The 12,693-nt window shown below is 37.1% G+C and overlaps 1 protein-coding gene across 1 annotated transcript in view; it reads right to left on the bottom strand.

Moving 5' to 3' along the window:
* Window positions 1-12,693, bottom strand: part of RBM19 (RNA binding motif protein 19) — a 1,836,515-nt gene that overhangs the window by 1,241,760 nt on the left and 582,062 nt on the right. The window contains exons 4-5 of the mRNA XM_044054094.1: window positions 11,428-11,466; window positions 238-466 (exon numbers count right to left, since the gene is read on the bottom strand). Coding sequence (XP_043910029.1) covers window positions 238-466; window positions 11,428-11,466 — 268 coding nt within the window. The remainder of the gene's footprint in view (window positions 1-237; window positions 467-11,427; window positions 11,467-12,693) is intronic.

Raw genomic sequence — 12,693 nt, 5'->3', positions numbered from 1 at the left:
TCTTTGTTGAAGTTTGGGTGCCGAGCTAGCACTTCAGCACTGTAAAAATCTGCTGCCAATCATTAGCGGACCGAATTTCCACTGTGGCCACCCCTAACTGGGAAAAGCCAAAAGAACAACAATTTGGATATATAAATATACTACACACACACAAACACACACTGAAGTACACATGGACACAAACTTCTGCTGATATAAACAATTTAAACATGTGAAGCCAAAAGAAGGCAATCTTACTTTTTGTTTCCTTATCATCAGTCTCTTCTTCTTTTGCACTTCCTTCTGATTCCTCATCCTCACTTAGATCTTCTGATTCATCAGAATCGAAGTTCAAATAATCATCTGCCCGCTGCTTCTGCTGTCTCTTTTGCCCCTCTGCTGCTAGGGTGTCATTTGCCCAGGTGGGAGCTTGGGTCCGATGTTTGTGGACAGCCAAAAACTCATTGAATTTCTCATCTTCCTCTAGCTATAATGAAAACATAGGGACAAAAAGAAAAACACACATACATTGAGTATATGGATCAGTTCGTGCTAAAAGGAATACTCTACTTCACTGTGCATTATGTTGTTAAACATTATCACCACCCCCTACATATGATCAAAAATGGCATTTTTACATTTAGGATGTGCCAACCTTACAGTTAGGAACCTGGGTGTGAGGGCTTGCAGAAGCTGGGGGACAGGGTCTTTGCGAAGTCACAATCCTCTATATGGTCTCAAGTGTTTTAGTACAGGAATGGCACATAGCTTAAGAGTGCAGACTGGGCAATATTTTATCTGGCTAAGTTGAACATAGTTGCAATTTCCCTTAGAAAATCCCTGCTGGTGATGTTTCTAAGTGTGCACTGGCAGTGACTAATTTGTTTTCATAGAATTCTCTCTTTCTTCATGCTGATGCCACTGTGTACTAGACATACAGAGTTTGGGATGTAGGAGTGTGCTAGCGCACCACCCTGCAAAAAAAACACATTACATTTTTTGAGTTGGGGAGACTTCCCACCAGCCGTGCTTGGCAAGCTGGATCCTCATCAAGATGAATCTTGCGGAGACAGAGGAAGATGTTAAAATACCTCAAATACCTTGCCTTTCTTACTTCCATCCATGGTATGGTCAAGAAGATACGTTTACAGTGCATGCTGGAAAGAGTTTTTGAATGCCATAAACTAGAAATTATTTATGTAAAGAAAAGGTCTTGTCATTTGTAACTTTGGCAGACTGCCTGCTGGTGACGGGGTAAACGGATTGGTAACGAAAGTGCCCCTTTTACACAGAAGACCCAGCAAAGCACATTGGAAATGCAGTACAGGATTTATGTAGATACAAATTGTGGGACACAGTTAAGAACATTAAGGTAGTACAAACTATGTTTGTTAAAAGAAAGTGACAACAGTGATTTAATCAACATGGGCATGCACATAAAGACTTAAAAGGATGTCACATTCAATATTCCCATTAAGTAAATACATTGTTTAATACACAGTATATATATTTAAAAAAAGGTACAGTAATTGCATGACAAGAGCAAATACTCCAGCAGAAATATTAGTAAGCAGTATGAGGATTAACAGAGAAGTAGGTGTGAAGGGAGAAGTGCAAAAGAAGGGAAAATGTTTACTGAATATTCTCTTTTGGAATTCCTTCTATTTCAAGATGGATTCCTGGTAGTTTTAGTTTGATTTTGATGATCCATTTCCTGCCAAAATGAATACTGTCAACATGGATATTGCCAGGCTGCCAGCATAGAAAATTCCAACATGGAACTTGGAAGCTGTGCCTGATATGGAAAAGCATGGATAAAAGGTCAGCTGATTCTTAGCTAGAAAAAATTATGCAAAGGTGTTCAGCTTTTAATAGGCCAGTGGCCACAGTTTAATAGGCGCAATTTACTATACTTGAGAATAAAATTTCTTCTGGAAGACAAAACCCTGATTGCTTTGTCTCCCATATATGTGTTCTTTGCAATGGGAGACTATTCTCCTCTGCTGAACTGTGTTGTCAAACGTTATTCTGTACTATAACAGCTTGGTGCCATAAAATACCACATTTTTCATCCATTTGTGAATTGCTGCAGCTCTTGGCCCATTTCTGAAAGGTTTGCTGTCTGATGAATTTCTGGTGTGTCAATACACAACTATATTATTTCATCTTCAGCAGAGACTGGGATCTCTGCAGGTAAGCTTTTACTAATAAATTCTGTGATAAATACAATTGTATGAGAGTGGGTTAAATTGTATGTGAGCAGGAAAACCGCATGAGAGTTGTGGCTAACTAACAAGGATAACGTTTTCTTGATTGAATGAGAGCAGGGTTTAATTGTAAAATAACAAGGACAAAGTTTCCTTGAAATGTACGAGAGTGGTGTTTAATCAAAAAAGACAAAACAGGGGACAGAAAGGTTTCTTTAGTACTATGAGAGTGGGTTTTTAATCACAGTTGCACATTTATCTCTTTTGCCATGCGAGTGGGTAATAGTACTGTTTTAAATAATACAATGGGTATGGATGTCGGTATAGTAAAAGAGCGAGAGTTTGGGACTCCAGCCAGCCATATGCTTAACAAATATGGTCGAGACAGTTGTAATTACTTGGTAAAATGGTCAGAGCTAAACATCGTAGTGCACTGCAGCTCCCAATGGGAGGAACTTTTGACAAGGTTATTTTAGAAAATCTTAAAAAACAGAAAGAAAATAAAGTACCTGCATCTTGTTGGTCAGCCTTTAATGACTGACAAGAATAATCTCAGAATAAGGAAATGTAATCTGTAATTAGAAACTTAAAATATATTTCAGATAGATTGAAGACACCTGCAGGCAGTGAATAGGACAGTAAATATGTTACAAAATGCAGAGAAGAGATATTCATGATATTCACTATCTGGGGTTTCTATCCTCTACAACAGTCAGAAAAAATAAAACTTAATCAACCTGATTCTTTTCATGATGACTGGCCTCGGATTTGTTCAGTCCACTCTCCACCATATGATCATTCTGCTTCTTATGAAGCCAACAGTCCTCCCTCTCTGCTAGGGCAGGTGGTGAAATGAAATGTTGATAATCCATCTACTACTTCCCCTGAAACATCCCAAGTTACCTCCATTATTTCTATCTATCTCCACGGATCAGATTACAATACTAGAGTTTGACAATAATGACAACAACCTGCCATTCCACCTTCCGATCAAATGCTAATGAGAATAGCCAACAAGGGTAATCAGTTACACCATTAACACAAGCATGCAGCTAATACAAAACACAAATTTAAAAGATTCAGCAACAAAAGCAACCCTCCAAAGGCAAACACTTTAAAAAGGAATCAAGAAGTTTGTCACACAGTTCCAAATGATCATTGGCGAAGAAGAATTATCAGTGAAATCCACCCTCTAAACAGATTGTAGAGGAAACAAATGATTTTAACTCTTCCATAGATGCTTAAACTACCAATAAACCACCTAGTAGTCAAATCAGTACCTAATCTTGCAGCTGCCCGCATAGCAAAACTACCATAAGGGTAGTATGCCCATGGGTTGCAGTAGATTTTCACACATTCATAGATTCTTTTGCCGCAGTTCAAACACATTCATCTAAATTCACCAGAATCTAAGGACATGTAAAGTTGCAAGACTTAAAGAGTAGCTTTGAAAGCCTCAACACCCCTGAAACTTTTAGAAAAATATGACAAAAATCAGCTATAGGTAACAAAATTCCAAAACATACAGATGACGCTTTTTGACCACTTGAGACAAAAAGCAATCACTAAGGCATGCCCCCAATGCCTAACTGGGCAGGAATTACAGCAATCATACAAAAAGAGAATGAATCCATTGATGAATATTTGCAACATATGACAGATGCATTTGAAGCTTTTTCTGTGCATTCATAACCAACAGAGGGAGCGGTAGCCAGGGAGTTGTCAGCAGCTTTTGTAGAAGGCTTATTTACCACCAATTCAAACACAGATTAAAAAGGGTTGCTTAAATTGGCCCTGTTTAAGCATTCATGAAATTAACCAACCACAACATGTGACAGACAACATAGAGAAGAAAACGAACAACAAACTGATTTGCAGGGATGGGGGGGGGGGGTCATAGAGGAAGAAAAGACCCAGAACAGTGACAGCAAAACTTATACTGTCCTACATCACCACAAGTCCAACAATGCAAAAAGTACATTAGTCCCTGCTTTAACTGTGGCAAATTGGACACTGGTATAATGAATGCTCACTTTCCACACAGAGAACTACATCCCTCCAAGAGAAAATGTCCAAAATTTGCAGCAAGCAGAAAGACACCCTCCAACTTGGAGTGCTGCTTGGTAGCCACCAGTGTGGCAACAAGTCCATTAGGAAAGCCATGAACAGAAACTACAGCTATTTCCTTTGGTACCAGTTGCAAGGTCCGTTTGTTAATATTTCAGTATGAACCTCTTCTCTTCCCTTTCTTGTGAGCACAGGAGCAACTACAACACTTTGTAACATGCAGAACATCTCCCACAATCTATGAAAATAGTTCAAGATGTGCGAGTCCTTCTGTATTATCTACAGACAAAGCCTATTCATATTCAAAATGGTCTGCTAAAAGAACAACATGCCTTTAGTGCATGAAACACTGCCCCATTAAACTTTCTGGGCAGAGATGTGTTTTGTAAATTGTGATGCATTATTTATTGCACTCCAGATGAGTTTTTCTTGACATTCCAAATTAACCCGCTCCTTTGGGTCCATATTCAACCAAGGTTTTACAGATGAAGGTACTCTCTTCCCAGTGCTGACATCAGAACAGACCACAGATGTTGCTGATTTGGAGGAGCTAGAGACTGCCCCTCCTCAGCTTTGGACTACCCAAGATTATGAGGTAGGGCTAATAAAAGATTCCAAGCCAGTAAAGGTAGTTTTAAAACCTTATGGGCATCTGCCTATAGTAGTTCAGTACATGTTGCAAACAAAAGCAGAGAAAGGAATCAATCCTGTAATTTCTGCATTGCTTCAACAAAGACAATCATCCCAACTTGAAGCTTGTGTAACATATCTATATTACCAGTTAAGAAACCAGAAAAAAAAAAAAAACAGATTTGTACAAGACTAACAAAAAGTTAATGCAGAAGTAGGCCGACTCTTCTTCTAGTGCCTAATCCTACCACAATACTAAGTTCAATTCCACTGAGCACTACCACCTTTTCAGTGACAGATATTTCTTCTGCCTTCTTCTCTACCCCATACACTGAGATAGACAGTACCTGAATGCATTTACATATAGAGGACAACAATATACATGGACAAGATTACCACAACAATGTGCAGAATCACCTACTCTTTTCTCTACAAACATGAAAAAATAGTTGGGCAAAATCAAGTTCCTGTGTGGGTCTGCTTTAATATAGTAAGCAAATGATTTGCTTTTAGTTTCAAGTTCTTACCACAACTGTAGGCAATGTACTTTCTTTTAACCAAATCAGTAGAGTTAGGATTCAAGGTTAATAATGGAAAATTACAGTTATAGAAATCAGAAGTTCAACATTTAGGACATCTTATTTCAGAATGTTCTAGACAAATTCTACTCTCATTCATTACTGCTACACAAAAGTTGCACCACGCCCCACAACACAAACAGTTATGGGCTTTCCTGGGACTGACAGGTTGTTCTTGACAATGAATTTCTAACTATAAAGAAGTAGTGAAGCCATTGTTAGCATTATTAAATAAGTATACTCCTGAGCCCCTGCCATGGCAGGAACATCACAATCAACCTTTTTTTCAATTAAAAAACTTCACATTTAAACCTTCCTGCTCTTGGATTGCCAAATTACTCAAAAAAGCATTGCCAATTTGTTTTGAAAGGAATAAAGTAGCATTAGGATTAATAGCTCAATGCAGAATTGATGGTTCTAGACCCGCTGCTTATTTTAGTACAAATCTTGATCCTGTAGCAGCAGCCCTCTTCACTGCCTTAGGGTAGTGGGCAAAATGGTGCACTAGGTAAAAATGACAGTACATCTTACTCTAGGGCACAACACTTTTCTGACAGTTCTGCACTCTGTAGAAGCACTGTTATTGAAAACCAGAATGCAATATGTATCTGCTAGGTGACCGTCTAAATATAAATTGTCTTTAGTTAACAATCCTTCTTTTAAACACCTCTTAACCCTGCCTCTCTAATTCCTACCACAGATGGAGAACCACACAACTGTGTTTTTGTAGTTAACTATGTGCTTCCTAAGTCTGATTTAAAAGACAATTCATTAATAAATTACTTCTTTTTGTTGACCGATTCTGTATACAGAGTGAAGACAGTACATTAGTAACAGCCTTTTCTGTGTGTACACAGAATAAAATTCTTCTGATTGGACAATTAAATGGAAATTAATCTGCTCAAGCAGCTGAACTTGTAGCCACCAATGAATCATGTAAATTAGCAAATAAAAAAACAGTGACAATTTTTACATATTCATGCTATGCTTATAGGGTAAATCATTATTTTAGGAAACAGGGAATTTGATATCCGCAGGGACTGTTACTAAAAATGTTGTTTTTGTTCATGAACTAGAATGCACTATTATTGCCAATGAAGGTTGTTGTAGTTAAATGTGCCAAACAGAAGACTGATGATTCATACATTTTACAAGGAAATTTTGCAGATAAGGCAGCCAGACGAGATGCATTTCCTTATCCTGTCCATGCTTCACTTTTGCAGCAATCACATGAAACTAACACACCTGGTCTTTACAGGAACTATCTTTTCAAGAACAGACTGATGACTCAAAATGGTTAAGGTGGATCCGTGATTGCTGCAGCCACTCTGTGGATCTACTCTGGCACCACCTGGCTGGGAGGCTGGTAGCCCCTTCTGTTTTTTTTTTTTTTTTACCCCAGCAAGTTTGAACTTACCATTTGCCTTTTAATTTTGGGGAAAATGGATTAATAAAGCAAACTTTGAATGATAGCAATGACCCTCAAATTTCAGATGTTATTCAGCATTTTGTAAACAGATGTCTTGTTTGTTTAGAATACAATGTGTTCCAATATCTCTGTAAAGGCCACTGGGGCTCTTCTGTAGTATACAGTAGAATTTTACTGAACTTCCATAGACACAAACATTTGGTGTTCCTTGTTGCATCCAGTCTGACGAAGGCACATATTTCACTAGTCAAGTGATACAACAGGTAACTAAAACTTTAAACAAATGTGCAGAACTACTGCCAACACAGACACCAAGCTTCAGGAACTGTTGAAATAATGAATCAAACAGTAAAAGCTAGACTTGCAAAGTTATGTGAGGAAACTGGTCTTAAGTGGCCAGAGGCATTGTCCCTAGTTTTGGTTAGTGTACTAGAAAATTTTCCCCTCATTAAATTTTCATAGGGGGATCCATGAGAATACTTGCTACTCCAGTACCTACAAATATGAAGTTACAAAATGTCGATGAATCTTTTTTTTTTTTAATTTATTTATTTATTTATTGCAAGCATCTCCTTTTTGTCCTGCAGCATCACCATAAAAAAGGTCCTAAAAAGCCCAGAAACAATATATCTCAGCTTTGCAGCATGACCTGCAATCCGGGGATACCATTTTCATTAAACAAGAAGACATTCACTTCAGCCAAAATGGAAAGAAACCTTCCAGATTTTTACCACTACTGCTATTAGATGTGAAGGATTACGCACTTGGATCCATGTGTTGGACATCTAGAAAGCCCTCTCTAATGATGAACGCTGATGAGATATCATTAATGTCACTTTTTCCAAGCAACAGAACCAATCGCAAATGGCACCAGACAAAAAAAAAAAACAGGGAAGTCACTGTATCAGGAAGTGAAGCCTAGTGCTTCTTCAGCACCATTTTGATTGTGTCCAGAAATTAAATCCAATGATTCAGTAACATCAACCTGGTCAGAGATAAAACTTAACGACTCTTCTTTAGTCAATAATATTTTCTATAGCATCACAATCGGAAGTGAAAATTAATAATTCATGAATATTATCTTAAATGAACAATGACTAGAAATCGGCTCAAGACTGCGGTAATGAATAAGGCGAGTGAGTGTTACTTGTGGAGTTAGAGGCGGCAGAAAGTTCAGGATGGAGGTTGTTTGAATTGATTTTATATGGACTACAGAAGGACAATCTATCATCTGTACTTGCAGCTTTTGAAACCTCCCTTCAGCTCCTGCTCAATATTCATATGGACTTAGTATTGTGAAGGCTAATGAGGTTCTTATTTACTGCATTTCCTCTTGTTGTCCAGAGCCACTGGAACTGCAAGTAATGAGCACTTTTTTTTTTAATCAGAGATAAGCATTTAACAAAAATCAGCAAGAGATTTGGTTAAAATTGAGCAAAGAACCCCAAAACTGGCATACTAAATTAAATACTTTATCTGCTGCCTTATACATCTATGCAACGACTAAATGTTAGCAACTGTTGGGTGTGTGCACATATATCTACTGCAGATGACAGGAGTTATTCCATTAATTCCAATACCAGCAAATCACGTAGTTATCAGATAAGCATTTCGTACTATTTCTTAACCAGAAGCCAGAAAGTTAGACATAATTCTACCCCTTTTTCAGTAGTTTCACTTCAGTTATCAACAAATGTGCTTGCTAATGATAACATATTGATTTAACAGCCATGGAAAGGGAAGACCACCACATAACCAGATCTGATAAATTCACATACAGGTAGCTAGATTACACATGGCATTTAATAAAATAACTGCAAACTGTGGAAGATCAGCAGAAAGGATCCAAGAAAATCTGAGAAAGAAAAAGTATGGACAGAGATTATCAGCCAGTAATGCAACACAGCACGAGTACGACAGCTATGACAAGAGGCAAGTAAACAGTAAGGTGCAATTGTGAGGGTAACAGACTCGAGGAAATGAGATGTCATTCCTCCCTTGTAGAGTACACAGGTGAAGACAGACTCTGAATCCTGCATGCAGTTGGGAAGCCTCACAGAGAAAAGGCTGCACAGCAGTTGCATATTGTGCAGAAGTGGGCAGCTAATGTAATCAGGACAAAAGTGTTTCAGTGTAAACACAGTTTGATGCTATTGACCATCAATATTTCAAAGAAAAGTAGGAAATACTGAATATAAAGAATTATCGTATGTTCAGGTATAGAAGGAAGTGGTGAGTGCAGAAGAAAAAGACTGGGAATAATAGCGTAACCTAGAAGGAGCAAAGCAACATACTAAGCAAGCAATCAAGGGGACCATAAGATGCCTAGTTACATACAGCATCAGACAAACTTAAAAGTTCTTGCCATCCTTTTCAAGCACTTAATATTGCTCACCTCCCACACTGAGTAAAACTATACATAACTCGGTGTAAACTTTTGCCTACCCATCCAGCCATCAAGACAAGCCTTAAAGGTAGCCCAAGTAGTACTTTGCTTGACCTGCAGTGGTAATTTATTCCACTGGCTAAGAATATATTGAATTAGGAACCTATGCCTCCAGCAAGGTGAGGAAAATCTCAGAAATAAGAACGGAAGAAAGCAAAGCAAGCCTGGAAATGATTATCACACCTAAGTGACTGCCAGGTGTCCAATAACATATATGTGGCCAAAGTGCACATTCATTGATGGATGCTACAAGCAAAGGGAAATCTATTTTTTCCACTGAAGGTATCTGTTGACTTTTTTATATATAGTAAGTAGGGAATTCAGAAGGCATAGCCCCCTGCATAAACATTTTAATTAACTCGATCAAATGTCATTTGGAACATTTTTTCATCTTACATGACATTAGATTAAAAATGCATAGGATATTTATTTTCATTTTATTTATTCTTATTTATCCTTTGCTGACCAGGTTAGTCCCAATAGGTTATTGGCCTCCTTTCAGTGGAGATCCAAGGTAGCACTTATAATAATAGAATCCGTAAATATGTGCCCAGGAATGCCCTATAAAAAAAAAAAAAGGGTGAAACACTGGTGATTACAGAAATTTTCAAGGAAGCCAAGTACAGGTGAGTTGTTGTAGGTTTTTTTTTTGGTTTTTTTTTTTTTTTATAGTTTTTGCCCCTAACAAATTTTTGAATTGCACAGATTATAGGTCACATTAAAGGTGGGAAAAGTTTTGAAATGAAATATTGTGGTCTCATTTTTTTATATCACAAAAACCTGGCATTTTAACAGAGGTGTGTACACTTTTTATATCTACTGTAGTTGTAATCACCTGTTTGAAACTTTTTTTGCATTATGCTGTCTGTAGTACTACTTTCCTGAATGTAAGCTATGTTAAATGATCGACCGATTGCTCTTTTGTTTTCTGTATACACACGCATACATATATGTATGTATATGTGTGTGTGTATATATATATATATATATATATATATATATATATATATATATATACATACATATATACACACACACACACACATATATATATATATATATATATATATATATATGCTTACTTGTTAACCAGGGTAGTGCACTGAACAATATTGACTAATTTCAGGTTCAGGATGACTCTGGGTGAAATACAAAACATTTCACAAAAAAAAAAATACAAAAATGTAAGCAGTAACATAGTAGTTCAGACTAGTTACATAGAAAATCCGTACAGATACTTTCTAGTGCAAAAGTGGAGTGCAAAATACAATATGTACATTAGTTTATAAAGTGGGTCAACTTTCAGTAAATCTAAGAGATGGAGAGACTTGGAAAGGGGATACTATGTTTGGTGATGCATCCTGTGCTGAAGCAGGGGTATTTGGCTTTGATGAAGAAGTGCTACTGGAGCTGCATTCTGAATTTGGAGTAAATGTTGATTTCTCTTAAGTTGATGGAGAGAGCTTGCCACAAAGACTAGGTGCCTAAGAGAAGAATACATGTACAGTGCTCTGGAGTTTGGTTCTATGGACAATGAAAGTTGGTGCAACTTCTGAGTAGCGTCTCAGATTGTACAAGGTTTTTTCATGAAGTCTAGTTGCAAAGAGAGCAAATGTGTGGAGTTGGAGTAGTTTGTAGTGCTGGGATCTTAACAGTACATTAGATCTTTGATTTATGGGTAGCTATTTAGCTTTTCCTATGGTGATAGTGATGCTCACAGATAGATGAGTTTGTAATGAATTAGCAGATGCTGTTAAACTGTATATATTCTAGACTTGTACATTTACTATTCTGACTCTGTATGAGTTTTACATAAATGTCTGGTTAAATCTAAACTGGATCTTTGGGTCAATACACCTATCCACTTAACTAGTGGTTAAAAAAAAAAATGAAGAAGACCAATAATAATAAGATGGGCAAATGGAAGAAGACATGCTCTAATACGTTTGTGCAAATATTGCAGCTGCCCTGTCTGTGCATATGTCAAAAGGAATCGGAGATGCTCTCATAACATGCACTGTACCAGTGTTTAACAGAACATATTACAGAACACTAACACCTTTACATTAGGTAGTAGTCAGCAGTACTTACCTCCTTCAGGACTGTAGGAACATTCTTCTTAGACTTCACCTGTGGAAAAAGGAAAGAAAACAAAAAAACAGGTCAGAGATTGTGCTGTACAAACATACAGTTCTTTAGCTGGTAAAGAAACCAAATCTGTGCAAGGGAAACTAATGGTTAACGTACAAAAAAATGCAATATTTCCCTTTCAACTACTTATTACTGAGTTTTCAATGCACCAAAATTATATCTGATACTTTGTTTGCTATCTTTAGCTGTCTCCACTACAGTATCAGCATTTTGTTCAGTTGGTAAGCTGTCTCCACTACAGTATCAGCATTTTGTTCAGTTGGTAACACCACAGGTAGAAGAGGAGAAAAATAATGTATGTTGTGACACAGCTGCAATATTCAATTAAAACAACAATGATAACGAGTGAAGCTGTTTGTCACACTGTTGCTTTACACATCAAACATGTCTTATTACTAACGCAGATAAACTCATCAGCTGTAGAAGGAGATTACCAACTTTTATTGAGACAATAAACAGCAATAATTCCAAAAGAAGAAACATCACTATTTTCACACAGCATCTTTTATCTGCAACACAAAGGAGCATGTTATTAATTACATTTTTTTGTTTTTGAGTAAATACCAAATATCATTAATGTGTTTGCCATTCTTGTACTGGCGTTGTCCTTTTATACAGTTTCTTTAGTGAGTAGCTACAAAACAACACAGTAACCTTTATTTTGGTATTTTGTCGTGGTTTGGTGACTTTTGGGGCATTTTCTGTGTTTGTTTTGTGTAAAGACATCAATGCCATAATAGCTTTGCAAGTGGTTTTGTTAAAACATCAAAATAAATAGTCATTTCACATACAGCAATGATGTACTTTCCATGCTCTTCAGTTCCATGTAAAATGTAACTGAGAAATCAGGATTAAAAACAGAGCACAAAGAAACATTTCTTAAAGTATAAAAGGGAGCTACGGCATGAATTAAGAAGTCTTCATGCCTCAGGAAAGCTCTGTATGTAATTCTAATTTTATTAAACATCAAAAGATTTCTGGTTACAGAACTAACATGGTGTAGATGATGGCCTGACATCAGCCACTTCAGCAGAGATGGAAGTGAGGACCTGAAGTTAATCAAAAAACATCTCAAGGAGGAGTTTTGTCTATTTACTGACATGTTGCTTGCAGAAAGGCTAAATGTTTTCACATTAACCAATTCACAGAGACTCAGGAAGGGTGACAGGAAAGTACAGTTGTATAAAATTTTACCATAACAGTAGA

This window comes from Protopterus annectens, chromosome 13.part0, assembly GCF_019279795.1.
Source record: "Protopterus annectens isolate FY-2018-M chromosome 13.part0, PAN1.0, whole genome shotgun sequence".
Taxonomy (NCBI): Eukaryota; Metazoa; Chordata; order Ceratodontiformes; family Protopteridae; genus Protopterus; species Protopterus annectens.
This window is presented reverse-complemented; position numbering and strand designations above follow the sequence as displayed.